The sequence below is a fragment of the Furipterus horrens genome, unplaced genomic scaffold (genome assembly GCF_987537825.1).
Source record: "Furipterus horrens unplaced genomic scaffold, mFurHor1.1.pri manual_scaffold_2, whole genome shotgun sequence".
Lineage (NCBI taxonomy): Eukaryota > Metazoa > Chordata > Mammalia > Chiroptera > Furipteridae > Furipterus > Furipterus horrens.
Genome location: NW_028327172.1, coordinates 132,785,075 through 132,811,075, shown reverse-complemented (window position 1 = coordinate 132,811,075; position 26,001 = coordinate 132,785,075). Strand labels below are relative to the sequence as shown.

The 26,001-nt window shown below is 38.7% G+C and overlaps 1 protein-coding gene across 2 annotated transcripts in view; it reads right to left on the bottom strand.

Moving 5' to 3' along the window:
- The window catches only part of TASOR2 (transcription activation suppressor family member 2), a 56,735-nt gene extending 31,407 nt beyond the window's left edge, over positions 1-25,328 (bottom strand). For both annotated transcript variants that reach the window (XM_090266461.1, XM_090266460.1), the window contains exons 1-9: positions 25,191-25,328; positions 24,938-25,062; positions 24,829-24,848; positions 24,634-24,733; positions 20,653-20,756; positions 19,755-19,858; positions 7,278-7,350; positions 7,117-7,179; positions 9-719 (exon numbers count right to left, since the gene is read on the bottom strand). In XM_090266461.1, the coding sequence (XP_090122587.1) occupies positions 9-719; positions 7,117-7,179; positions 7,278-7,350; positions 19,755-19,858; positions 20,653-20,756; positions 24,634-24,733; positions 24,829-24,848; positions 24,938-24,963 (1,201 nt within the window). In that variant the 5' untranslated portion in view covers positions 24,964-25,062; positions 25,191-25,328. The remainder of the gene's footprint in view (positions 1-8; positions 720-7,116; positions 7,180-7,277; positions 7,351-19,754; positions 19,859-20,652; positions 20,757-24,633; positions 24,734-24,828; positions 24,849-24,937; positions 25,063-25,190) is intronic.
- Positions 25,329-26,001: the final 673 nt, after the last annotated feature.

Below are 26,001 nucleotides of genomic sequence, written 5' to 3'. Positions count from 1 at the left end.
GTGCTTACCTCTTTTTCTTTTCTGAGGAAACTGTCCTTTAACTAATTTGAGAGTTGCTGGAGGGACTGAACCCTTGTTTGCTCCAGCGGTTCTTTTGGGGAAGGGACGGCACAAGTTCACTTTTTTACTCTGCACCACAGGTGGCATGCTGGCCTTTCTTTTCGGCTGAACTCTCAGATTTGATGCTGGATTTAATGGAACCACATTTCTCCTCCTAGCTTTAAACATTTCAGAATTCTTTTTTGTTTCAGTTTCTCTTCTTGCTTCTGCCTCTGAGTCAAGAAATTCAGAATCTGGAGTCATAACTAAAGAAAATCCAGCATCACAAAATCCATCTGAAATACAAGGAGACTGAGGACATTCAGCCAATAAATCTAACGCTGTAGATACTTCCAAAATGTACCCACTAGGATCTGAAAAATAAGACTTTAACTGAGTTAAAGACTGTAAAGGGCACTTTTCAGCTGGAGGAAACAAGTCAAAACCATTGCACAGTTTGTCAAAAAATGCAGTCTCTTTCATTCCATTCTGAGAAGTAGTTGTCAATGGACTTCTCTCCATCTTGCACAATTCTTGGAAATTATGCCTTACTAACATGTTTAGACAGATTCCTTCATCGGTAAATGATTTCTTTGCTTCTAGCAGGGCATGATTAAGAGCAGGCAAAATAGGTACCACCTTCAATGAGATGTCATCTTCAACTTTCAAGTCTTTCAGCCCTAAAATATATTACATATATTAAAAACCTAAAATGTTTTGGTTGTTATTTTACAAAAACATGCAGGAAAAAAATGCTTTAGAATACAAAATTATGGGATGGTTAAATACAATACAGTGATCCAAATGGATATTAAAAGACTTACGGGTACATTTAATGAATATATATATATATATATGTATATATATATATATATATCCATACATATGTAATTACATGAGCTAGAGAGAGAAAGAGAATGAGAGAGAAAGCTGGGTGGTGGGAGGGGGAGAGAGAAAGAGAGAGGGAGATGAGAACTGGAGAAGAATCATTCAAATGCAATCCCAGGTTAGAATGATGACCTGCCTCCAGCTCCATCTCATCTGACCAGGAGCCCAGAATGAACTCCATGTGCCATCAGAGCACCGCAACTGGCATTTAGAGTAGACAGATTTGCTTTTCTACTTAATTATCATTTTATGCTTTTAAAATGTCTTATTTATCTCTACCATATATAACTTCAAATTCTTTTTGTTAAAAAAATTTTTTTGACTTTTAGAGAGAGAGAGAGAGAGAGAGAGAGAGAGAGAGAGAGAGAGAAATATCCATTTGTTGTTCCACCTATTTACGCATTCATTCATTGATTCTTGTCTGTGCCCTGACCTGAGACTGAGCCTGCAACCTTGGCCTATCAGGACGACTCTGACTAACCAAGCCACCAGGCCAGGGCCCTTCAAAAGAGAAGTCACAATGCTCACCGGCTGAACTGAACAAAGTAAAACCCTTAAATAAGCCCCAAATTTCATCACCTTCTCTATCAAGTAAATATTTTAAAAATTAAGTAACTAAATTGACTAGTCTGTGTTCACTCCTTTTCCCTAGCTTACTATTTGAAATGCTAATTTTTTCAGGAAATCAGTAACCTTAAGGGAAAAGAGGGGACTAAATACAAAAATTTATGAGTTATCAAAATAAAGACCTAAAAATAACAAAGACCTCTGATACCTGCTAAACTGAAGTATGAATTATATTATTTTTAAAGAAAAAGTAGGACTTCCGGCCAAGATGGAGGCTTAGACGGACACGCTAGGTCTCCCTCTACAACTAGAGAGGAATACAACTACTTCAAAACAAAGGATAACTAGAAATTCCAGAAAATAAAACTACACGGAAGCCCAACATATGAAGTTATAAACCAGCGGTGCCATTTGGGCAGGTAAGAGTTAAAGAGGGCAGCGCTGTTTGCGGTCGCACCTGGGACAGCGGCGGGGCGGCGAAAAATCCCGGCTGCAGTCAAGCCCCTGGCAGTGCGCGACCCCAGCGCTGGGGAAAGCAGCCACCGCATCGCCTTGAACAGTGAGGCCCAGGGGGGCGGGAGGACGGATCCCGGTCTCCTAGCTGAATAACTGTGTGAATCCATCTTGGACCCCCGCCCCCAAAGAAAGCACCACAGGGCTGCGAAATAGGTTGCGGACAGGCGCCGGTCGCTGAATTGTGACGCGTACACAGGCACTGCCCCCTACAGCCGGCCCAAGAAAACAAAACGCATCTGTCAAAATGAGGCAGACAACTATAGAAATCCCGGTGGCACAGCTCACCAGGCAACAGATAGAGAACCTGACAGATGAACAGATAAGAAACCTGTCAGAGGCTCAGTTCTGGGCCATTGTTATCAGGTGGCTTACAGAATTCACAAAAGAGCAGGAAAAAGATAAGAAAGAAGCGAAAAACATTCATAACGAAAGGAACAAAACCACATACGAGACAGATGGTGAGGAAAAAAAATCCAGAGTTCATTTCAACAAACTGGAATATGGAGAAGGAACAAGCAGTCAACCAATGCAGAGAGAGGAAATGGGAAGCAACAATGAGAGGATCAGAAACCTCTGGGACAGCTATAAAAGGCCCAACATAAGAATCATTGGTTTGCCAGAGAGTGAGGAAGATGAACTAGAACTTGAAAAATAGAGTGAAAATATAATAAAGGAGAACTTCCCAGACTTGGGGAAGGGAATAGACTTGCAGGTCCAGGAAGCAAGGAGAGTTCCCAAGAGACTGGACCCAGGGAGAACCACTCCAAGACACACTATAATCAAAATGTCAAAAATTAAAGATAAAGAGAGAATCTTAAAAGCAGCAAGAGAGAAGAAAAGAATTATGTACAAAGGGGTCCCAATTAGACTATCAGCTGACTTCTCAAGGGAGACCCTACAGGCAAGAAGGGACTGGCAAGAAATATTCAAAGTAATGAAAATCCAAAACCTACAACCACGAATACTCTATCCAGCGAAATTGTCATTCAGAATAGAAGGACAGAGAAAGTGTTTCCAGGACAAAATAAAACTGAAAGAGTTCATTAGATCCAAACCACTGTTATATGAGATGTTAAAGGGACTGGTTTAAAAAACAGAAGCTAGGGAGATGAAACAAACGCAAACTAAACAGGCAACGAGAGTGGAAAAGGAACTGTGGGTACGGGAAGCATATTGGGGGGAGGTCAACAGGGAGGGGGAGTGGGGAGAGGGAGGGAGATGATATAGGAATTGGGGATCATGGTAGGAGGGAATGGAATAGACGGAGAGAGGTTGGGAGGAACTGTATGCACAACTAATGGACATAATCTAAAAGGGGGGGACAACTGGAGGGAGGGGGGCCACCGGGTGGAGGGGAGCAGAGGGAAGGGAAATTGGCACAAATATAATATTTTAATCAATAAAACACATTAAATCTGAAAAAAATAAAATAAAATAAATAAATAAAGAAAGAAAAAGTAACTGCAAAAATAAGAAAACATGAAGTAAGTCTTAGCTAAATATATTTGCATTTGAGCAGGTATTAAGAAAAAGAATATACATATATGAATAAACAGAAAAATGTGGCTAGACATTAAAAATTCTTTTCTTGAGACAGACATGCTGTGTCTCCCTCCACAACTAAGAAGGAATACAACTGCTACCTCAGAACTAGAGACAACCAGAAGCTTCAGAAAACTGAACTGCATGGAAGTCCCACAAACAAAGATATAAAAAAGAAATACTCATCCAAACAGGTAGAAGGAGCAGAGAGGACTCGCTGTGGTGGTGGTGGTGGTGGTGGCGGTGGCAGTGGCAGGCCAGCAGAAAATGCAGTCATACATTTTAAAAAGTTGAGAGGGACACCTGGGGAGTGTTCCCAGCCCCAGACCAGGTCGCGCAGCTCACGGTCCCAGCACTGGGGAAAATAAAGCCTCATTGCTACTGACTGTGCAAATCAGTGGGGGTTGGGGCAGAGGAAGAAACTGCTGGTCTTTCAGCAGAGTCCGCTTGTTTAAAGGGCCCCCACAGTCCTAGAATATCCACAGACCCACCTACTCTGGGAACGACAGCCAGGGCAGAAACCAGAGGTGCCAGCCCCATACAAAGTGGGAGAAGTGCCTGGAAAAGGGGTGAGTGCTGAGCAAGCAGCATTGTTCCCTCTCAGACCTCTCACCCACATACAGTGCCACAATGTGGTGAAACGGGTCGCCCATACTGACAAATACCTAAGGTTCCACCCCTTACAACATAACAGGTGCAACAGCTCTACCTAAAACACAGAGGCAAACAAACACAGGAGCCTGTCAAAAGAGGAGACAGAGAAGTATGGCCCAAAAGAGGGAACAGATCAAGGTTCTAGTGCAAGAACTAAGTGACGAGGATATAGCAAACCTAACAAACAAGGAGACAGCCAACCTAATAGACGCAGAGTTCAAAACACTGGTGATAAAGATGCTCACAGGCTTGACAGATATGCTTAAGTACGGCAAATGCATAAGGGAAGAAGTGAAGGCTATGCAAAACGAAATGAAGAAAAATCCACACAAAATCAATGGTGAAGGGAAGGAAACCGGGGTTCAAATAAATGATTTCGAACATAAGAAAGAAAAAAACAGTTAACCAATACAGAATGAGGAAACAAGATATGAAAAAACTAAGGAGAGACTTAGGAACCTCTGGGACAACTTTAAACATGCCAATATCCAAACCAAAGAGGTGCCAGAAGGAGAAGAGGAAGAGCAAGAAATTGAACACTTAGGTGAGAAAAAAATAAAGGAAAACTCCCCATATTTGGTGAAGGAAATAGACATACAAGTCCAGGAAGCACAGAGAATCCCAGACAAGCTAGATCCAAAGAGGACCACACCAAGACACATCATCATTAAAATGCCAAAGGTTCAAGATAAAGAGAGAACCTTAAAAGCAACAAGAGAAAAGCGTGAGTTACCTACAAAGGGGTGCCTATAAGACTATCAGCTAATTTCTCAAAAGAAACTTTGCAGGCAAGATGGGACTGGCAAGAAATATTCAAGGTGATGAAAAGCAAGAACATACAACCAAGATTACTCTATCCAGCAAAGCTATCACTTAGAATGGAAGGGCAGATGAAGGCTTCTAAGTAAGACAAGGTGAAGCTAAAGGAGCTCATCATCACCAAGCTATTTTATATCAAATGTCAAAGGGACTTACTTAAGAAAAAGAAGACTAGAATTATGAACATTAAAATGACAACAAAATCACAACTATCACCAACGGAGTCTAAAAAATAACAAAATCCAATAACCAAACCAGAACAGGAACAGAATCATAGGTATGGGGATTATTCGGAGGGTTATCAGCTGGAAGGGAAAGGGGGAGAAATGGGGAAATGGTGCAGAGATTAAGAAGCATAACTGGTTGGTACAACATAGACACGGGGAAGTTAAAAATAATATAAGAAAGGGTGAAGCCACAGAACATATATGCATGACCCATGGACATGACCTAAGCGGGGGTGGAACTGCTGTAGGGGAGAGGGGTACTGGGCAAAGGGGAGCAAAGGGGAAAGAAATTGAACTACTATAACAACATAATCAATAAAATATACTTAAAAAAAAAAACCCTCCTTTCTTTATAGTTTATCATTGAAGAAGGAACAACTGAAGAAAAATAAATATATGAAAAGGTTCTTGCTCTAGCCAGGTTCGATCCCTAGTCGGTGTGCATATAGGGAGGCAAGGGACTGATGTCTCTCTCTCTCTCAAATCAGTAACATATCCTCAGGTGAGGATTTTAAAAAATTGTTCTAATGTACTACCAATAGTTCATACTAAAGTAGTATTTTTCCAGAACACTTAATTATTTTGAGAATTTAGATCCCTGGCTGGTGTGGCTCAGCTGGTTCAAGAACTGTCCCATAAACTGAAAGTTCGTGGGTTCAATCTCCAGTCAAGGCACATGCCTAGGTGTAGGTTTGGTCCCCAGTAGAGGAATGTATGAGAGAACCAACTAGTGTTTCTCTCCCTCTCTCTCTCCTTCCATTCACCTTCTTCTTGCTCTAAAATCAGTAAGTGAACATTTTTGTATTGGTTGTAGCTTTATAAAGGCTATACACAAATTTATGTTTTAACACAGAATTAAAACAAGGAGGAAAATTTCTTCATAGGACAAAAAGAAATGACTCATTTACTTTACTTGTTCAGCAAACATCTATTATGTTTTATGTGCCTGGCACTGCTAGGCAGTAGGGATACAATAGAATACAAGAAAGGCAGGCATTAAATCATATACAAGTATCTAAATTCAATTGATGATAGGCTTAGGGTACTCACCGAGGTCAGAGTGGTGATAAGAATTAATAAAGCGATATTTAAACTGACACGTGGCAGATATAAATAACAGACTAGACTAGGTCAGAGCTTCTCTTGATTTTTTTCATTATCCACACCCCCAACACCAAGAACCTTTTTAGATTTTATTTCCTAACTGTCCTCTAAAATTTTAATACCACAGATAAACTGTATATCTATTCATTTACTGTATGAGTAATATTTTTTGCACTACAGGGGTAAACACCACCCAATAAAACGAAAGGAGACAAGTAGTCCAGAGAACTGCATCTGTGAAGGCCTTGAGTCCTGCTTACTTGGTAGGCTATCATAAAAGTATCCCCTAGCTATTGTGGGTTTTTTAAAAGATGAATTATAATTTATTTTTAAATTTACTTTTAATTATAGTTGACATGTAGTATTATATTAGTTTCAGGTGTACAACATACTGATTCAACATTTACATGACTTACAAAGCAATCACTATTAAGTATAGTAGCCATCTGTCACCATACACAATTATTACAATATTATTCTACTGGCTATTACTGTTCAATACCAATTGATTCAGTTTTGAACATGCTGAATTTGAGGAACACCAGATACCTCTTAAGTGAAAAAGTGAACTGATAGGTGGATACTGGGTATGAAGCCTAGAGGAAAGAACAAGTGTGCAACAGAGTCGAAGAAGAATTGACCAGGGCGGTTAAAAGAAGAGTTATATAAAAGAATAGTTACCAGAGTTGACAGGTTATATAAGATCAAGACAAAAAAATGTGCAACAGATTTAGTGAACTGGTAGTCACTGTGCCCTTACCTGCTGACAGGGATGAATGGAATAAATGTAATCCATGTAGAGTCATCTGCTCATCTCCAAAATCTATACATAATGAGAATCAGAAGACAAGTTAGGATGTTGACCTTATAAAACAAAAATAAACATACTGAAAAATAATTAAAAAAAAAAGTTGTCCTTACTTGTTTCTGATATTAAGGATGATGAAGTAAGTAAAATGAAAACCCCACTATCTTCTAAGCATTTGATGAGTGCCTTAAACATAAAAAAAAAATAAAGAAGATTCAATTCCTCTCCTCCCTCAACCACATTCAATTCAGTGAATTTTGAGCTAACGAAAAGTAAATAAAAAAATATATTGAAATGTTAGTGTTTATGGGATCAGGAGAATCCTGCCTGCAGTATCAGGAATTGCAAGTTCCTTTAGCGCTCAATTAATCTTGGCCCTATTAGGGCTACATATAATAACTAGATCAAGGGTTAGTTTTAGGATAATGACAAACCCATCAGAATTGACTTACTTCATTTTTTCATTGAGATGCTTGACATTTCATACTGCTGCCTAAGTAACCAATCTGTTCCCATTTAACTACTACAAATTCAACGTGAATTAGACCTATGATTAGCATCTTAAGCTCAGGTTTATACACAATATGTCACAGAATCCTGGAACTAGAAAGACTGGAAGAGTCTATCTAATAAAAGAATCCTTTCCACAGCATCATAAGAGATGGAAAATAAAATAACATAATTAGCTCCCGTGGCAATAAAAAATGCAGATGAAAATAAATTTTTTTCTTTCTCTTTTCCACCACTGTTTTCAGTGGAATCTTGAGCAAAACAACAAACCAAACCTGACATTTTAATGTTTACAGTGAATTGGGGAATTTATCTAAAAGCCATCATTCTAAATTATAAAAATAGAGTTCCTCTTTTGTGAATTTTCATACCTTCTATTATAGCCCCTATGCATTTCATAGGTTATAGTTTTGTCTCTACCCAGTCTTAAAAGTTCCCTGATGATAGGGACTATTTTCTGTTTCTGCCTCTGGCACTTAGTAAGCACTCAATAAAGAATTACTAAATAAATATACCAATAATTACATATACCCACAGCTTTGGTATCTATTAGATTGAAAACAGGTATAGTTCTTATTTCATTTTCTATTGATATAAAAAAGTAAAAGTGACAATAATTAGCCTCTACACTGTTCTGCATTTTGATTTTGTAAAACAGATGAAAAGTAAAATCACTGTCTACTTAAAATCATACCTTATCTTCCCAAAAAATGTGCAAATAAAACAGAAATATGTAATATAAACTGTCAGTCTCTCAAATTATATGCTGAAAAGGCTATATAAAGTTCCTATTTTAACCTTCATGGAGAGAACTCAGAATCTTTTAAATATGTACTTCTAGACACTTATCCACAGAAAATATCTAGGCACATGAGTGCTCAACACCCTTTTAAAAAGAGACCTTGCTCTGTATTGTTCTTGAAGTTCAGTGTTCTAAGGCACAAGCCCACATAGTTTATTCTCATCCACTATACACCAGGTACTAAGATGTCAAAGATGCTTAACACATAATACCTGCCTTTAAGAAACTCAATGTCTAGCTGGGGAGACTGATATGTAAAAAATATTCACAATATATGAAGTAAGAAAAGCATGAAGCACTGAGAAGGAAGGTCCTTAAGTGGTATGTAATTTCTATAACTATTATTACTTAACAGGTTTAAAAGCCAAGTTCTGCACTAAGTCGCTAATATTTTCAATACTACTATAAGCATTCACAAGAAATTTCTTCATTGACACATTTTCTTAAAGTATCTTTGGACTTTATTGCTTTTAATTTCCAAAAATAAAATCAACTATCGTTCTTCAAATATTATAGCCTACAATTCTATAGTAGATATTGAATAGTTTTCCACTCAGCATCCAATGTTGCAGATTCCAACTTCTTACTACAGAAAGCAAGTTCTCTGCTGTGCATTAACACTGCAGACTGGTGGGACTACCCACATACCCAATTCTGGAAGGTGGCCTCTGAATGGTATGAGCTAGTTAGTACAGTCCATTTCCTTTGCAGTTACTGATTGAGAGGTGTGCAGATCTCTTTCTCTCGCCCTCCTTTCCCCTTTTCTCTCCCCTCTCTCTCTCTCTCTCTCTAACAGGAAGCAGTAGCCCTGACTAGCAGTGTCAGGGCAATATTATCACACACAGGAGGGTCAAGGTGAAAGAGAAAAGTCCTGAGCAAACACTACTTGAATCTGTCTTACCACCTAGAATTGAAAAGTTAGGCCTATTAATAATGTCTACACTAGGAAAAACTAGAGGCAGTAACTTTTTTTTCCACCTTTAAATCTTCAGATTGACATGGGTCGCTTTTAAATAACTACCTCACAAGTGGTCATTGATTAATTAAAAAACACTACAGGATCTACTCAATTCTTTTGTCATAAAACAAAAACAAAAAGAATGAGGAAAACTGTTCTTTTAGTCTTAAAATTAGGCGTATAAACTGACTAATGAAGCACAAACTAAGATATAAAGAATATGAAAATGTCGGTCGGGGGGACCAAGATGGCCGCGGAGTAGGAACAGTGTTCTCAGCTCGCTCCTGTTAAGGAGACAATCCAGGAGGAACAAACTCGGGGAGGAATGACTGAGTGAGTGGGAATATCTGATAATGTGAACGGGGAGGAGATCATGGGAGCAGCGTGGAGGGGGGTGGAGGGGTTTATCACAAACTGCAGGCTGAGTCATTCTGAGACTCCGTGCGTTTGCAGTATCAAGCCGGAGAGCTCACTAGCCGGGAGTGAATTCTTGTAGGGAGCTAGGGAGAGGATTTGGCCGAAAAAGCCAGAGGAGGGAGAGAACAGTGAACAACCAGGACTGGGAGAAACTGTGTGACCTGAGTCTAGAGAGAAACATCCTCAGCTGCAACCTCCGACGGAAAGCTCGGCATCCCGGGCGCACCCAGCACTTGCGCTAGGGCCCTACAGAACAAAGGAGCAGTTTTGGGGCAAGGAGACGGGCCGCACAGAAAAGCTGCTGCGGAACTCCGGACCGGGGGAGAACTGTGTTCTTGAAATCAGTGTTTGCTCTTTAGTCGCGCTAGAATCCCACAGAACAAAAGGCAGGTTTGGGGCTAAGAGAGAAATAGGACGTGCAGGGTGTGTAAGTAGGGAAGAGAGCGGAGGTGGAGGTTCTGGAGGGGAGACGGTTTTAGGGCAAGGAGAAGGGCCCGCAGGGAAGGGCTGCTGCTGAGCTCCAGACCGGCAGAGAGCTCCGGGGAAGGAGAGTGCTGCGCTGACCAACCACACTAGAGTCCCACAGAACAAAGGGACAGTGCTGTGGCGGGAAGAAAGATAGAGCACGCAGACCCATAGACAGGGAAGCCAGCGGAAGCGGTAGCTTGGAATAGAGAAAGTTTTGGGGCAAGGAGAAGAGCACAGGCAGGAAAGCCACTGCAAAGCTCCAGACTAGGGGAGAGGCCCTGGGCAGGAAAGGGCCACTGGGCCCGGCACTTTGACCGACTGTGCCAGAGTCCTGCAGAACAAAAGGACGATCTTGAGACAGGGAGAGAGGTAGGGTGCGCAGGCATATAGACAGGGAAGAGAGCAGAAGCTGTAGCCTGGGAATAGAGACAGGACTGGAGGCAGGGTGGGGATTGCTGGCAGGCACAGGCTGGACCAACAGAGGGAAGGAGTAGCTGGACAAGCCTGAGGAGGGCTGAGGCTGACTCAGGAGGGGACAACTAAAGGCAGCTCACAGCAGAGCGGTGGTAGGCCCACGAAAAAAAAGACAAGCAACCCCAGAATCAAGCAGAACCCTCCCACAGCCAGCCAACCAACCAGAAAAGATTTGAAACTCATGGAATTTTGAATAGGAGCAGACTCAGGAAGGAAGCAAGGAAAAACCAAAAAACAAACAAACCAAAAATACCCAGAGACTGTGCATAAAAGTTGAATTGAGTTAAAATCCTCATTCTTTTATCTCTCACTCTCTAACTACCCCTACCGTCAGTCCCTTCTTATTCTCCCTCCTTTTCTCCACTCCCCTTCCCTCCCTTCTCTCCCCTTAGCATTCTCCCCTGCATCCTATTCTCAGTTAATTTTATAATTTTAAGTTCTCTCCCTTTCTCACCCTCTCCTTTCTCTGCGCTATGCACCTTCAACTTTATTAAATTTCTTTCTTTATTTTGTCCCCCTTCAGTCTACATTCATTTTTCTTTCATCTCTTGTCCTTATTTTCCTTCTCTCCCTATACATAATCTCTCTCTCTCCCTATTACACTTTATATTCTAATCTCTTAATATTCAAATTATAATTCTAATCTATCCCCCTCTCCCTTTACTCTCCCATTCTTACCCCTTCTCTTTTTCTACCCCACCCCCCACTTCTTTCCCTACCTCTTGTATTTCTCTCCTTCATCCTATCTTTTGCCAACTCTTCAATTTCAATCCTCCCCTCCCTAATATCTCCTCTTCCTCCTGATTTCCTTCCCTCCTCTGAGCTCTTTTCCTCCCAAATCCTCTTGCTTTCCTATCTCCTATTCCTCTCTCTCTATATTCACCTTTTCTCTGTATCTTGAAACTTTATATCATGTTTTAATATCCTAATCTTTTTTATAACATATAATTTAAAAAAGAATTTTAATCCAGTCCCCTCTCTTCTACCTCCCCTTCTTCTTTTGTTCTCTCTCCTACCCTTCTCTTCTCTACTTTCTCTCTTTCCTCTCTCCCTTCCTGTCTTGCTATTTTCTACTCTGTATTTTTATCCTTAAAAAATTCTCTCTCAATCTATTTCCTACCTTCCAACCTCCCCAGCCCTCTCTTTCAATTTCTGGCTGTCTGTCTACCTGGATGTCTGTTGTGTCTACCCTACCTCCCACGCTAATCATATAGTATATACCGATTATATAATCCTAATACTATACACTTCCACTTTCCCTCTCCACACTGTAACCCTCCCCTCCCTTTCAAATAGACAGTGTGTTAATTGCTCTCTTACATAACCTTGATCCCAATTGCTAATATTAATACTCTATCAACATCCAGCTCAAAAATTACCCTTCCTTCATTTAAAACAACTCCTTTCTGTTTCTCCTACAAAATAAGAGTCCCAGTATCTCCACAAGTATATTAACACGGGCTCATTTGCAGCCTATAGTGGGATTGTATTTGGGGGAGACATTGGAGGGTGTGGGTTTCTTGTCTGGGTTGTGTAATTATGTTTTAGCAGCACCTTCACAAAAGATCTCAAGACAAGGTGGGCAGAGTGACTCTCAATCAACTAACCAGAGAAAAAGATCCACCAAAAAGTAGCTGAAATACAACCAGACAGATTAAAGAAATATCATCAAGGACAACACAGACGGAGATCCAGGAGGGCGGAGGAGTAAGTGGAAGCTACACTAACCCCCTCCCAGGACCAGCCAGTGCTGACTCAGCCCCAGTACAGCAGACAGACCATCCCCCTCCAAGTGGTGTCCTACTAAGGGGAAATAAAAGCCCTGCCTACAGGAATTAAGTTGCCACACCCACGGTCCTTAAGCCTGACGGCTGATCACAGATTGAGTATAGTAACAACTAAAGAAGAGAGACAAAGGCAGTAGATCCCTGGAAGTCCCCAACAGGCTGCCTAGGGCCAGTCTGGTACATGATCTGACGCTACCAGAGGCAGATCCAGGAAGAACTGATCATTCCAAGAAGCACCAACAAACAAAAGGAATCACAAAAATGGGGAGACAGAGAAACAACCCCCCATCAAAGGAAAGGTAGAATCCCCAGAAAGAGTGCTAAATGAAATAGAGGGGAGCAAAATATCAGATGCAGAATTTAAAACATGGATTATGGAGAAGCTAAATGAGCTCAGCGGAAACTACAAAGAACTCCAGAAAAACTACAGTGAACTCCAGAAGAACTATAAGGAACTTACTGAGAATTATACCAGCATCAAAAAGGACATGGAAGCTATCAAGAAGAGCCAGGAGGAAATGAAGAATACGATCTCTGAATTGAAGAACACAGTAGAAGGAATTAAAAGCAGGCTAGAGGAAGCAGAAGATCGGATCAGCGAGCTGGAGGACAACGTACACAAAAACTCCCAGACAATGGAACAAAATGAAAAAAGACTGAACAAGACTGAAGAGGTTCTAAGACAGCTGCAGGACAACATGGAACATAACAATATCCGTATCATTGGAATTCCAGAAGGAGAAGAAGAAGAGCAAGGGATAGAAAACCTCTTTGAAAAACTAATGACAGAAAACTTCCCTCACATGAGGAGAGAAAGAGTCATGCAAATCCAGGAAGCACAGAGGGTCCCAATGAAGATGAACCCCAACAGGCCCACCTCAAGACACATCATAATTAAAATGGCAACATCCAAAGACAAAGAGAGAATCCTAAAAGCAGCAAGAGGGAAACAACTAGTAACATACAAGGGAGCTCCAATAAGGCTATCCTCAGATTTCTCAGCAGAAACACTACAAGCCAGAAGGGAATGGCAAAAAATATTCCAAGCAATGAAAAACAAAGGCCTACAACCAAGAATACTCTACCCAGCAAGGCTCTCATTCAAAATGGAAGGCGAAATAAGGAGTTTCTCAGACAAAGGAAGACTAAAAGAATACATCTCCACCAAACCAGCAATGCAAGAGATGCTAAAGGGTCTGCTCTAAGAAGATAAAGAAACAGACAGAAACAGAGAAGAACACGAGTACAAAGGGGGAAAATGACAATGAATAAGTACTTATCAGTAATAACCTTAAACGTAAATGGATTAAACGCTCCAATTAAAAGACATAGGGTAGCTGAATGGATTAGAAAGAATGACCCACATATATGCTGTCTACAAGAGACCCACCTTAGAACAAAAGATCTACACAGACTGAAAGTAAAGGGATGGAAAAATGTATTCCAAGCAAATGGACATGAAAAAAAAGCCGGGGTAGCAATACTTATATCAGACAAAACAGATTTCACAGCAAAGTCCATAAAAAGAGACAAAGAAGGGCATTTCATAATACTTAAGGGAAAAATCCATCAAGAAGATATAACCCTTATAAATATATATGCACCCAACTTAGGAGCACCCAAATATGTAAGGAAAATTTTAAAAGACTCCAAGAAAGATATAGGCAGCAACACACTCATCGTAGAGGACTTTAACACCCCATTGTCAACAATGGACAGATCTTCAAAGCAAAGAAACACCAAAGATATTGAGGCACTGAACAACACTTTAGATCAAATGGACTTAGTCGATATATATAGAAGTTTACACCCCAAAGAAGCAAAATATACATATTTCTCAAGTGCACATGGAACATTTTCAAAGATAGACCACATGGTAGGACACAAAACAAGCCTCAATAAATTCAAGAAAATTGAAATTATATCAAGCATCTTCTCAGATCACAATGCCTTAAAATTGGAAATCAACCTCAAGGAAAAAACTCAAAAACATTCAAACTCATGGAGAATGAATAACATGCTATTAAATAATGAATGGGTTAACAATGACATCAAGGAAGAAATCAAAAAGTTCCTGGAAACCAATGATAACGAACACACAACAACCCAAAACCTATGGGATACAGCGAAAGCAGTCTTAAGAGGAAAGTTCATAGCAATACAAGCCTACCTAAAAAAGCTAGAAGAATCTCTAATAAAAAATTTAACCCTACAGCTACAAGAACTAGAGGAAGAACAACAAGCAAAACCCAGATCAAGTAGAAGGAAGGAAATCATCAAGATCAGAGCAGAATTAAATGACATAGAGTCTAAAGTAACAATTCAAAAGATCAACAAAAGTAGGAGCTGGTTCTTTGAAAAGATAAACAAAATTGACAAGCCTTTAGCCAGGCTCATCAAGAAAAAAAGAGAGAGAACCCAAATAAATAAAATCAGAAATGAAAGAGGAGAAATCACAACTGATACCACAGAAATACAAAGAATTATAAGAAATTATTACGAACAACTGTATGGCAAGAAATTTGACAACCTAGAGGAAATGGACAGATTCCTGGAAAACTATAGTCTGCCCAAACTGAATCAAGAAGAAGCAGAAAGTCTGAATAGACCAATAACAGCTAGCGAAATTGAAGCAGTAATCAAAAAACTCCCAGCACACAAAAGCCCAGGACCAGATAGCTTCACAAGTGAATTCTACAAAACATTTAGGAAATAACTAACTCCTATCCTCCTCAGACTATTCCAAAAGATACAAGAAGAGGGAAGACTCCCAAACTCGTTCTATGAAGCCAGTATAACCCTAATTCCAAAACCAGGTCAAGACACAACAAAGAAAGAAAACTACAGACCAATATCGCTGATGAACATAGATGCTAAAATCCTCAACAAAATATTGGCAAACCGGATCCAGCAAAACATTAGAAACATCATAAACCATGATCAAGTAGGATTCATCCCAGGGATGCAAGGATGCTTTAATATTCGCAAATCAATAAACGTGATACACCACATAAACAAAATGAAAGACAAAAACCACATGATCATATCAATAGATGCGGAAAAAGCATTTGATAAAGTACAACACCCATTTATGATAAAAACTCTCAGCAAAATGGGAATAGAGGGAGCATACCTCAACATAATAAAGGCCATATATGAGAAACCTGAAGCCAACATCATACTCAATGGGCAAAAATTGAGAGCATTCCCCCTGAGATCAGGAACAAGACAAGGATGTCCGCTCTCTCTACCCCTATTCAACATAGTCTTGGAAGTTCTAGCCACAGCAATCAGACAAGAAAGAGAAATAAAAGGCATCCAAATTGGAAAAGAGGAAGTAAAACTGTCATTATTTGCAGATGACATGATAGTGTACATAGAAAATCCTTTAGACTCCACCAAAAAACTACTCAACCTAATAAGTGACTTTGGCAAAATAGCAGGATACAAAGTCAATATAAAGAAATCGAAGGCATTTTTATACACCAACAATAAAAACTCAGAGATAGAAACTGAAAGAAAAATCCCATTTACCATAGCAACAAGAAAAATAAAATACCTAGGAATAAACTTAACCAAAGAGGTAAAAGACCTGTACACAGAAAACTACATAACACTGAAGAAAGAAATTAAAGAAGATACAAATAAATGGAAGCGTATACCATGCTCATGGATGGGAAGAATCAACATCATTAAAATGTCCATACTACCCAAAGCAATTTATAGATTCAATGCAATTCCTATTAAAATACCAGCAACATATTTCACAGACCTAGAACAAATACTTCAAAAATTTATATGGAACCAAAAAAGAGCCCGAATAGCCACAGCAATTTTGAGGCAGAACACAGTAGGAGGAATCACAATACCCGATATCAAACTATACTACAAGGCCACGGTAATCAAAACAGTCTGGTACTGGCATAAAAACAGACATATAGATCAATGGAACAGAATAGAGAGCCCAGAAATAAGCCCCGGTTCATATGGTCAACTAATATTTGACAAAGGGGGAAAGAACATCAAATGGAGTGAAAAGAGCCTCTTCAACAAATGGTGTTGGGAGAACTGGACAGGGACATGCAAAAAAATGAAACTAGACCACCAGCTCACACCATACACCAGAATAAACTCAAAATGGATCAAAGACTTAAATGTAAGCCGTGACACCATAAAAGTCCTAGAGGAAAAAATAGGCAGGAAAATTTCAGATATCCCACGTAGCAACATTTTCACTGATATATCTCCTAAGGCAAGGGAAATAAAGGAAAGAATAAACAAATGGGACTACATCAAACTAAAAAGTTTCTGCTCAGCTAAAGAAAACATCAGCAAGATGCAAAGGAAACCAACCATATGGGAAAATATATTCGCCAATGACATCTCAGACAAGGGATTGATCTCCAAAATATATAAAGAACTCATACGACTCAACACCAAGAAGACAGACAACCCAATTAAAAAATGGGCAAAGGACCTGAACAAACACTTCTCCAAAGAAGACATACAGAGGGCCCATAGACATATGAAAATATGCTCAACATCACTAGCCATCAGAGAGATGCAAATTAAAACCACAATGAGATACCACCTCACACCAGTCAAAATGGCAATCATCAACAAATCAACAAACAACTTGTGCTGGAGAGGATGCGGAGAAACGGGAACCCTGGTGCATTGCTGGTGGGAATGCAGATTGGTGCAGCCACTATGGAAAACAGTTTGGAATTTCCTTAAAAAACTAAAAATGGAACTGCCTTTTGAACCAGCAATTCCATTGCTAGGATTATATCCAAAAAATCCCGAAACACCAATTCAAAAGAACCTATGCACTCCAATGCTCATAGCAGCACTATTTACAATAGCCAAGTGCTGGAAACAACCTAAATGCCCATCTGTAGATGAGTGGATCAAAAAACTGTGGTACATTTACGCAATGGAATTCTATGTAGCAGAAAGAAAGAAGGAACTTCTACCATTTGCAACAACATGGATGGAACTAGAGAAAATTATGCTTAGTGAAATAAGCCAGGCAACAAAAGAAAAATACCTTATGCTGTCACCTATTACAGGAAACTAATGAACAACACAAACAAATGAGCAAAATTGAACCAGAGGTATGTAAACAAGAAGTAGACTAACAGTAACAAGGGGGGCGGGGGGGAGGAAAAGAAAGGTGTAAGGGGATGGGTAAAGTTAAAAAATATATATATATATGAATGACCCACAGACAGGTGCTACTGAGTGGGGACTAAATGTGGGGGAGGGGAGGGACAGGGTGCAGGGAAACAAGAGGGCTAAAAAAGTGAGACAACTGTAATGGAAAAACAAACAAAAATTTTTTAGTGGGGGAAAAATGAAAATATGAAGAATGGAAATGCCAGTTCAGTGAATATTAGGACAAAGATTTTCCTTCACGTTGTATATTTTTCTCCCTATTTGATCCCTCCAGAGTTTGGCATTCTAAACAAGTAAGTAATGACATAAGTTCCTTTGCATAGAACTAATAAGACCAGTTGTCAACAGAGGTTCTTTTTTTTTTTTTTTGACCAAGTCTTTGACTGGAATGTCAAGCCTAAAGGAAACATACTTGGGCTCAGATTGTTACCAGAAAGCCCTGAGGAACTGGGAATGACTTTCAAAGGTAATAAAAGCCCGTGAGATAAAAGGCCTGGTACCATGGTTGGTTGTGCGGTCCACAGCAATCTTTCCAGGGAAGGAACGAAGGTTGTTTTCCTGAAAGATGGCTAGAAGGGACCTTAAGGCACAAGGAAAGACCAGAAAGACTTGGGAAAAACAGGTGTGTACAGGCAAGGATGAATGCCAGATATGTGGCACAGCTTCTGTGCCCTGAAGAACAGACTGAAGGTCACCCCAAATATTCCTTGGGTAAGTTCCAGCAAAGCAGAACTAAAGATCATAAGTGATCATTTGCTGCTCTTGTTATGTTTATGCAAACGAACAGGATAAATTAAAAATGGACTTAATGTAGTCCCTTTAAAGACAAGGAGGGTAACCTTAGGGAGAAAAATTATTATTCAAGGAAAATCACAATGATCAGTAGTAGAGTATAAAACAGGGCAACTAACTGTCTTAAAAGTTTCTTCTCCAGATTTAGAGACTTGTTTGCGGGTTATGTTACATAAATTAACACGTGTTTTTTGTTTTCAAAGGACATAAGCCAATGATCGCATTACCTGAGTGATTATCTGTACACATAAGCCTCACTTAATCCTCTCTGCAGCGCTGCCTCCTGAGACTCAACGGTTTGGCTGAACTAAATGGCTGGGTTGGGGAAGAATGGGGTGGTCTGTGGGCTTCACTTTAAAACGGGTTTCTCTTTTCTATCCTAATGGCTTGGACAGAAAAGGCCCAGAGGTCTGAGAGGGGGAAAAACCTAAACTATTTACCTCAGCCCAAACTAAGTATAATGGGCAAAAGGGTTTTGGACAGGCGAGATGCGCCTAGCACACCTTCTTACAAAGAAGCTTTTTTTTTTTTCCCCTAATATGGAACATTGAAAAATTAATCCCTGCCTTTTGTCATCTAGTAGTTATGGATTGAATGATGTCTTTTAACCCTTTTCACCAAATCTGTTGCCCCCAGAACACAACAAGGACACCAGCCTGTTAAACCAAGCACGCCGTTGACCGGAGACAGCCAACTGACCTGGAGTCTGCACGATCCTTCCCCATGTGGGAAGGCCACCCTCCCCTCCACACCCCCACTCTTATTAGGGTTTTCTGGACCCAAGGGTAGGTAGGACGACGACCATGTCCAGCTTGAAGCAGCTAGAGGAGCTTGAGACCTTCGCTCATTGTCCTTCACAAGATTACAAAGGGTCCTAATATTTGAGAGGGGGGGGATAGTTAATTTTTACGAACCAGGGGTATGGACTTGGGGGGATTGCTGGGGGAGGGGGGTGCTGGGTGGAGGGGAACAAGGGGGAGAAAATTGGAACTGTTGTAACAATATAATCAATAAAAAACATTAAAAAAAAAAGAATATGAAAATGTCAGTCAATAAATATTGTATCAATAATATGTCAATAAATATTTAAGAATAAAAATCCTTAGTAAGCTAAAATAATTTAATCTAGGCACAGCAACTAATAATTAAATATCAAATTTTCAACTTAAGGAAAAAAATAATTATTTTAAATGATCATTCTTACCAACTGCTTATTTTTAATGACTTCTGTTACTGTATCTATTTTTCCCCCTTCTTTGTTTGATAGTTCAACTTCATACATATTGAAGCACATATCTTGGCAAGAGACTGGACAAAATCAGAAAAACAGAACATTTCTTATTTTAAAATGCTATTATACTTTTTTTAATAACCAATTTATTCATTTTATATAATAAAAAGACAAAAGAAAAACTATGAATACAATTCAAAAAAATTATCATCCAATGTTCTTGGTTATAAAACACCTTAATAAAAAGTTACTATATCAAGTATTTGAAAACAATGCTTTCATTTATACTGATACTACTATAATAAGGCACATAAAACACTATATAAATAATATAAATATCAATGTTCCGTGAATTAATGTAAATGACAGATATTTCCATCTCATGCTTTCTGCTTTTCCCCCTTTATTTAGAAGTACAGAACTAGGGGGATGAGCATACAATGCACTATACAGGTAACGTATTATAGTACTGTACACTTGAAACTTACATAATCTTATTAACCAATGCCATCCCAATAAATTTAATTATAATAATAAAAAAGAAGCACATACATAAAAATGATAACCACGAAGACTCTGTTCTTCTTGAAAAAAATGGTAATGAGTCTTCAACTATTTTGGAAGCTTATCTGTTTACTTAAATTCCTCAGTATTCCATATTAAAACTAAGCTTTGCAATCTTAGATGAAACTACCTTACATAGTTTCTAGTTGGTGTCCAAGGAATTGAACCATATAGCAACTTAGCAATTTTCACAAAAGATCCTTATAAAGAACCACTTAAGGAAAAATAAAGTAAGTGTACGTATAAGAGGGGTAAATAACTGGAACAAAGCCCCACACATATAGTGTATCATTGTATTTCAACAGACCTTTTTGCTGCTCCAAGTAATTCTGTTTTCTAAAGGCAGCTTCTGGTATTCTTTTTTTCAAAGATGACACTTTCATTACATACTTAAAATCTAGTTCATGTGGTCTATTAAAAACAAAACAATATCACGCAATGTAATCAACACTGAAACTATCTAGAGCTTCATACACAATATTTGGTTTTCTAATATAAATACTAACAAAAAAACTGTAACCACAAGAAATTTCTTAAAGGTCAAGTAACATGTGTACCTATAAATATACAGATACACATCGATAAATATAATTTTCAAATATATGACCCCATAAACCGTGGTCTGCAAATATGTTCATTTTCTGAATACATGTATTTTTGGTATAACCAAAATATCCAGATGTGTGGAAGAATTATGCATACTATAATGAGAGTTTTCTATGTAAGGATTAAAAACCTTTGACAATATTGCACTGCCTACCATGCAATGTCACAGAATGAACCACATCCAGGCTTTTGCATCATTTCACCTGAATTCATTTTCCTTCTTTAAAACTTATTTTAAAGTACTTAGACTTATATATGCCTTCTTCCTCCTTAAATACTTCTCTGTGTTTCCTTAAAAAAAGGACATATCCTTATGCAACCACGAAACAATTTGCAAAATCAAGAAATTAACAATGGTATAATACAATTAATTAACCTATAGACCTTATTCAAATTTTGCCAACTATCTAAGATAGTTTTATAATAAAAGAAAAAAATTTTGTAGTCTAGGGTCCTATCAGACATGTGTGTTTAGTCTCTTTCAAGCTGTAAAAGTCTAACAACCTTGGTATTTCTGAATGAAATACACCATTTTTTTTGCAGAATGTCCCTTATTTTGCAGAATGTCCCTTAATCTTGGCATGTCTGTTCCCTCCTGATTAGAGTGGCAGGAACACCACAGAAATGATTTCGTGTTATTCACATGTGGTGTACAGAAATGTTAATTCCATTCCTGATGACAATAACCTCTTAGTTAAGATGGTGTCTGCAGTTCTTTTTCTATTGTAAAACCTGTATTTTTCTCTTTGTAGTTAATAAGTTGTGGGGAAATACTGTGAGATAAGTAAATACCATCAAACTTTCACCTACTACTTTAAGCATCCACTGATTATTATGGTGTTGCCATTGGTGATTTTCTAATTCCATCATTCTGTCTACATTTTTTAGTTGCCTTCTATAGAAGAAAGAACTTTTCCTTCTTTGTCATTTCTTTCTTCACAGAATATTTACTTTATTCTATGGATTGTAATCTCTCTCTCTCTTTTTAAAACAGGCCAACAGGAAAAAATGAATTCTGGCAGCACATCAGTTTTCATCTTTTATTTATTTTTCTAGTTAAGATGTCTGGAAATAGACAGATTTAGATTTGAATCCTGCCTCTGTCACTTTTTTAAAAAAATATATTTTATTGATTATGTTGTTACAGTAGTCCCAATTTTTTTCCCCCTTTTGCTCCCCTTTGCCCAATAAAACCCTTCCCTCCAGCAATCCTGCCCCACTTAGTTCATGTCCATGGGTCATGCATGTTAAGTTCTTTGGCTTCACCCTTTCTTATATTATTTTTAACTTCCTCCTGTCTATTTTGTTCCAAACAATTATGCTTCTTAGTCCCTGCGCCATTTCCGCATTTCTGCCCCTTCCCCCTCCCAGTTGATAATCCTCCAAATGATCCCCATACCTATGATTCTGTTCTTATTCTGGTTTGCTTAGTTGGATTTTTTTTTTTTATATTCAGTTGTTGATTGTTTGGAGTTTGTTGTCATTTTAATGTTCATAATTTTTATCTTTTTCTTAAGTAAATCCCTTTGACATTTCATATAATAACAGCTTGGTGATGATGAGGTCCTTCAGCTTTACCTTGTCTGGGAAGCACTTCGTCTGCCCTTCCATTCTAAATGATAGCTTTGCTGGATAGAGTAATCTTGGTTGTAAGTTCTTGCTTTTCATCACCTTGAATACTGCTTGCCAGTCCCTTCTCACCTGCAAAGTTTCTTTTGAGAAATCAGTTGATAGTCTTATAGGCACCCCTCTGTAGGTAACTCACGCTTTTCTCTTGTTGCTTTTAAGATTCTCTCTTTATCTTGAAACTTTGGCATTTTAATTATGATGGGTCTTGCTGGGGTCCTCTTTGGGTCTAGCTTGTTTGGGATTCTCTGTGCTTCCTGGACTTGTATGTCTATTTCCTTCACCAAATTTGGTGAGTTCATTATTATATTATTATTATTTTCTCACATAAGTTTTCAATTTCTTGCCCTTCCTCTTCTCTTTCTGGCACCCCTATGGTGCAGATGTTGGCACGTTTAAAGTTGTCCCAGAGGTTCCTAAGTCTCTCCTCAGTTTTTTCATATCTTGTTTCCTCATTCTGTATTGGTTAACTATTTTTTTCTTATGTTCCAAATCATTTATTTGAACCCCGGTTTCCTTCCCTTCACCATTGGTTTTGTGTGGATATTCCTTCGTTTCATTTAGCATAGCCTTCACTTCTTCCCTTACGCGTTTGCCATACTCAAGTATATCTGTCAAGTCTGTGAGCATCTTTATCACCAGTGTTTTGAACTCTGCATCTGTTAGGTTGGCTATCTCCTCGTTTGTTATACTGGCTATCTCCTCATTGCTTAGTTCTCCCACTAGAACCTTGATCTGTTCCCCCTTTTGGGCCATACTTCTCTGTCTCCTCTTTTGACAGGCTCCTGTGTTTGTTTGCCTCTGTGTCTTAGGTAGAGCTGTTGCACCTGTTACATTGTAAGGGGTGGAACCTTAGGTTTTCTCAGTACAGGATGACCCGTTTCACCACGTTGTGGCGCTGTATGTCGGAGAAGGGTCTGAGTTGCTCAGCACTCACCCCTTTTCCAGGCACTTCTCCCACTTTGTATGGGACTGGTGCTTCTCTAGCTATTGCCCTGGCTGTTGTTCCCAGAGTGAATGGGTCTGCGTAGAGGCCTTTTAAACAAACGGACTCTGCTAAGAGACTTCCTCCACCCCAACCCCCACTGGTCTGCACAGTCAGAAGCAATGAGGCTCTATTTTCCCTGGTGCTGGGATTGTGAGCTGCGCGGTCTGTTCTGGTGCTGGGAGTGCTTCCCAGATGTCCCTCCCGACTTTTTAAAATGTGCTTTTTGCCGGCCTGCTACTGCCGCCGCCACTGCTGCTGCCGCTGCCACCACCACCACCACCACCACCACCACACCGCGTCCTCTCCTCCCCGGCTCCACTCCTCCTACTGTCTGGATGAGTATTTCTTCTTTATATCTTTATTTATTGGACTTCCATGCAACTTGATTTTCTGGAACTTCTGGTTTTGAGGTAGATGTATTCCTTCTTAGTTGTGGAAAGAGACGCAGCATGTCTCTGTAGTTCTCCATCTTGGCTGGCAAGTTTTCACCTTATATTTCAATTAAACTATGTCTACCTTTCAATGGTTCTCAATACTAGAACAGACTAAAAAAGATTTTGTAAGATGCCTTTCACAGTTCTCCAGAAGAAATTATAATTCATTATAATGTAAATATGGAGCAGCTACTCTATTTAATACTATACCAAGTCTAGAAAAATCAGATAACTATTAGAAAATTGGATATCGCAAATCTTAAGACTCAATAATATAATTAAGTGGCTATCATTACCTGCTGTATCTAGGCAAATCGAATTTGTTTTTTGGGGGGGAAATCAAAATTCTAGTATCAAATCATTTCCCCATGAATGGATTAAGACACTAAAATTTAAAAAATGAGTTGTCAAAGATTTAAAACAAATTTATTTTAAAGGCCAAGGTCAGAATTTAGATATGAATTTATGTCTCCTGTGTCATGGTCCAGATGTTCTATATATCTGCCCAGAAGTACTCTAATCTAAAACCAAATACAACTGCTGTATTTCACACCAGTGCCAACAAGCAAGAACTCAAAATGAGATTTTTAAAAATTATACAAGCATTAGTAGAGAACAGAAGTTCAGTACTTACAGTTGTTTTGGAACCATTGTACCAAAAGAGGACCAAAGAGTTATTTCACACAGCAGACAGCCTTGAATAATTAATTTTCCTTTCCATGGACAGATGAGGACTTTAAGAAATGAGGGTAAGAAAAACAAAATTATTTTATTTATGAACAAAATATTTAAAAAAAAAACTAGAAGAACTGATTAAATAATTCCTTACCATTTTCACTGGGTTCAAGTCTAGGAAAAAAAAAAAAGAGCAATTTTATAAAAGCAAAAAAAAAAAAAAACCAAATCCAGTAAAACAAAATATGTACATAATTACTTACATGCTTTTATGAGTTGGTGTTGCCATCCTTTTAGGTTCTCTGTACTGAAAAGCTACAATTACATAAGGATGAATCTGTCTAGGTCGTTCAATAACAGTGCTGCCCAAAAGCTCATACAGGTAATACTGAAAGAAAAGGAATTATAATCAGGGTAGCACTACAGAACTCCACATATACCAAGTTGATCTCAACCCACCCCGTCCTGAAACTTAACACATAATATGCAGAAATGTATCTTGGAAATTATTGATACCTGACTCAGTTCAAATGCACGAAAATGACTCGTCTTGTGAGAAACCTTGTTAATATTTGCAGCCACGTGGCAATCATAGCCAGAAGATGGGCTAATATAGTTAGTTGTGTAATTCTCAGACACAAACTTGACTTTTCCCTAGAATGAAAATATTAAGACTAATCAGATGTGTTCAAATAGCAATAACATTATTCTAGGATTCATTTACAAGCAGCTGAATAAAGATTTGGATGTATTTGAACTAACAGTTAACTGTGTTAAGATTCAGAACTATGGTTCCTGGAAAATTATCTTACGAGACCATAATAGTTTTAATTATCCATGAACCCCCTTAAAATTGTATTTAAAAACTGGATATGTTTGGGCATCTTTCTGGGCAGATGTCTACTCTTTTTATTTTTATTATAAATTTTTTTTATTACTATTTAGTTCCCTTTAACATCGCCCCCCACCCCCACAATCACCACACTGTTGTCCATGTCCATGAGTCTTTTTTCCGTTTTGTCCAATCTGTCCACGTCTTTTATTAGAATAGCAAAGGAATATGTGAATTATCCCATATTCAAGAGAACCATTTCTTTAAAATAAAAACTATATAGCTTACCAGATTGATTATTCAATGACTATAACATAAAAATGGCAAATAAAATATAAAATTTCAAAAGATGAGTTTCCAAACTGTATATTAAGTTATCAGTGATAAATTACAGACTAAAATACATCTATTACATCAGGACCTAGTAATTCAGCAAGGAGAAAATACACAGTAAAGTGCTTAGCAGACCAATGACTGACTTTTAAACAGCTAATA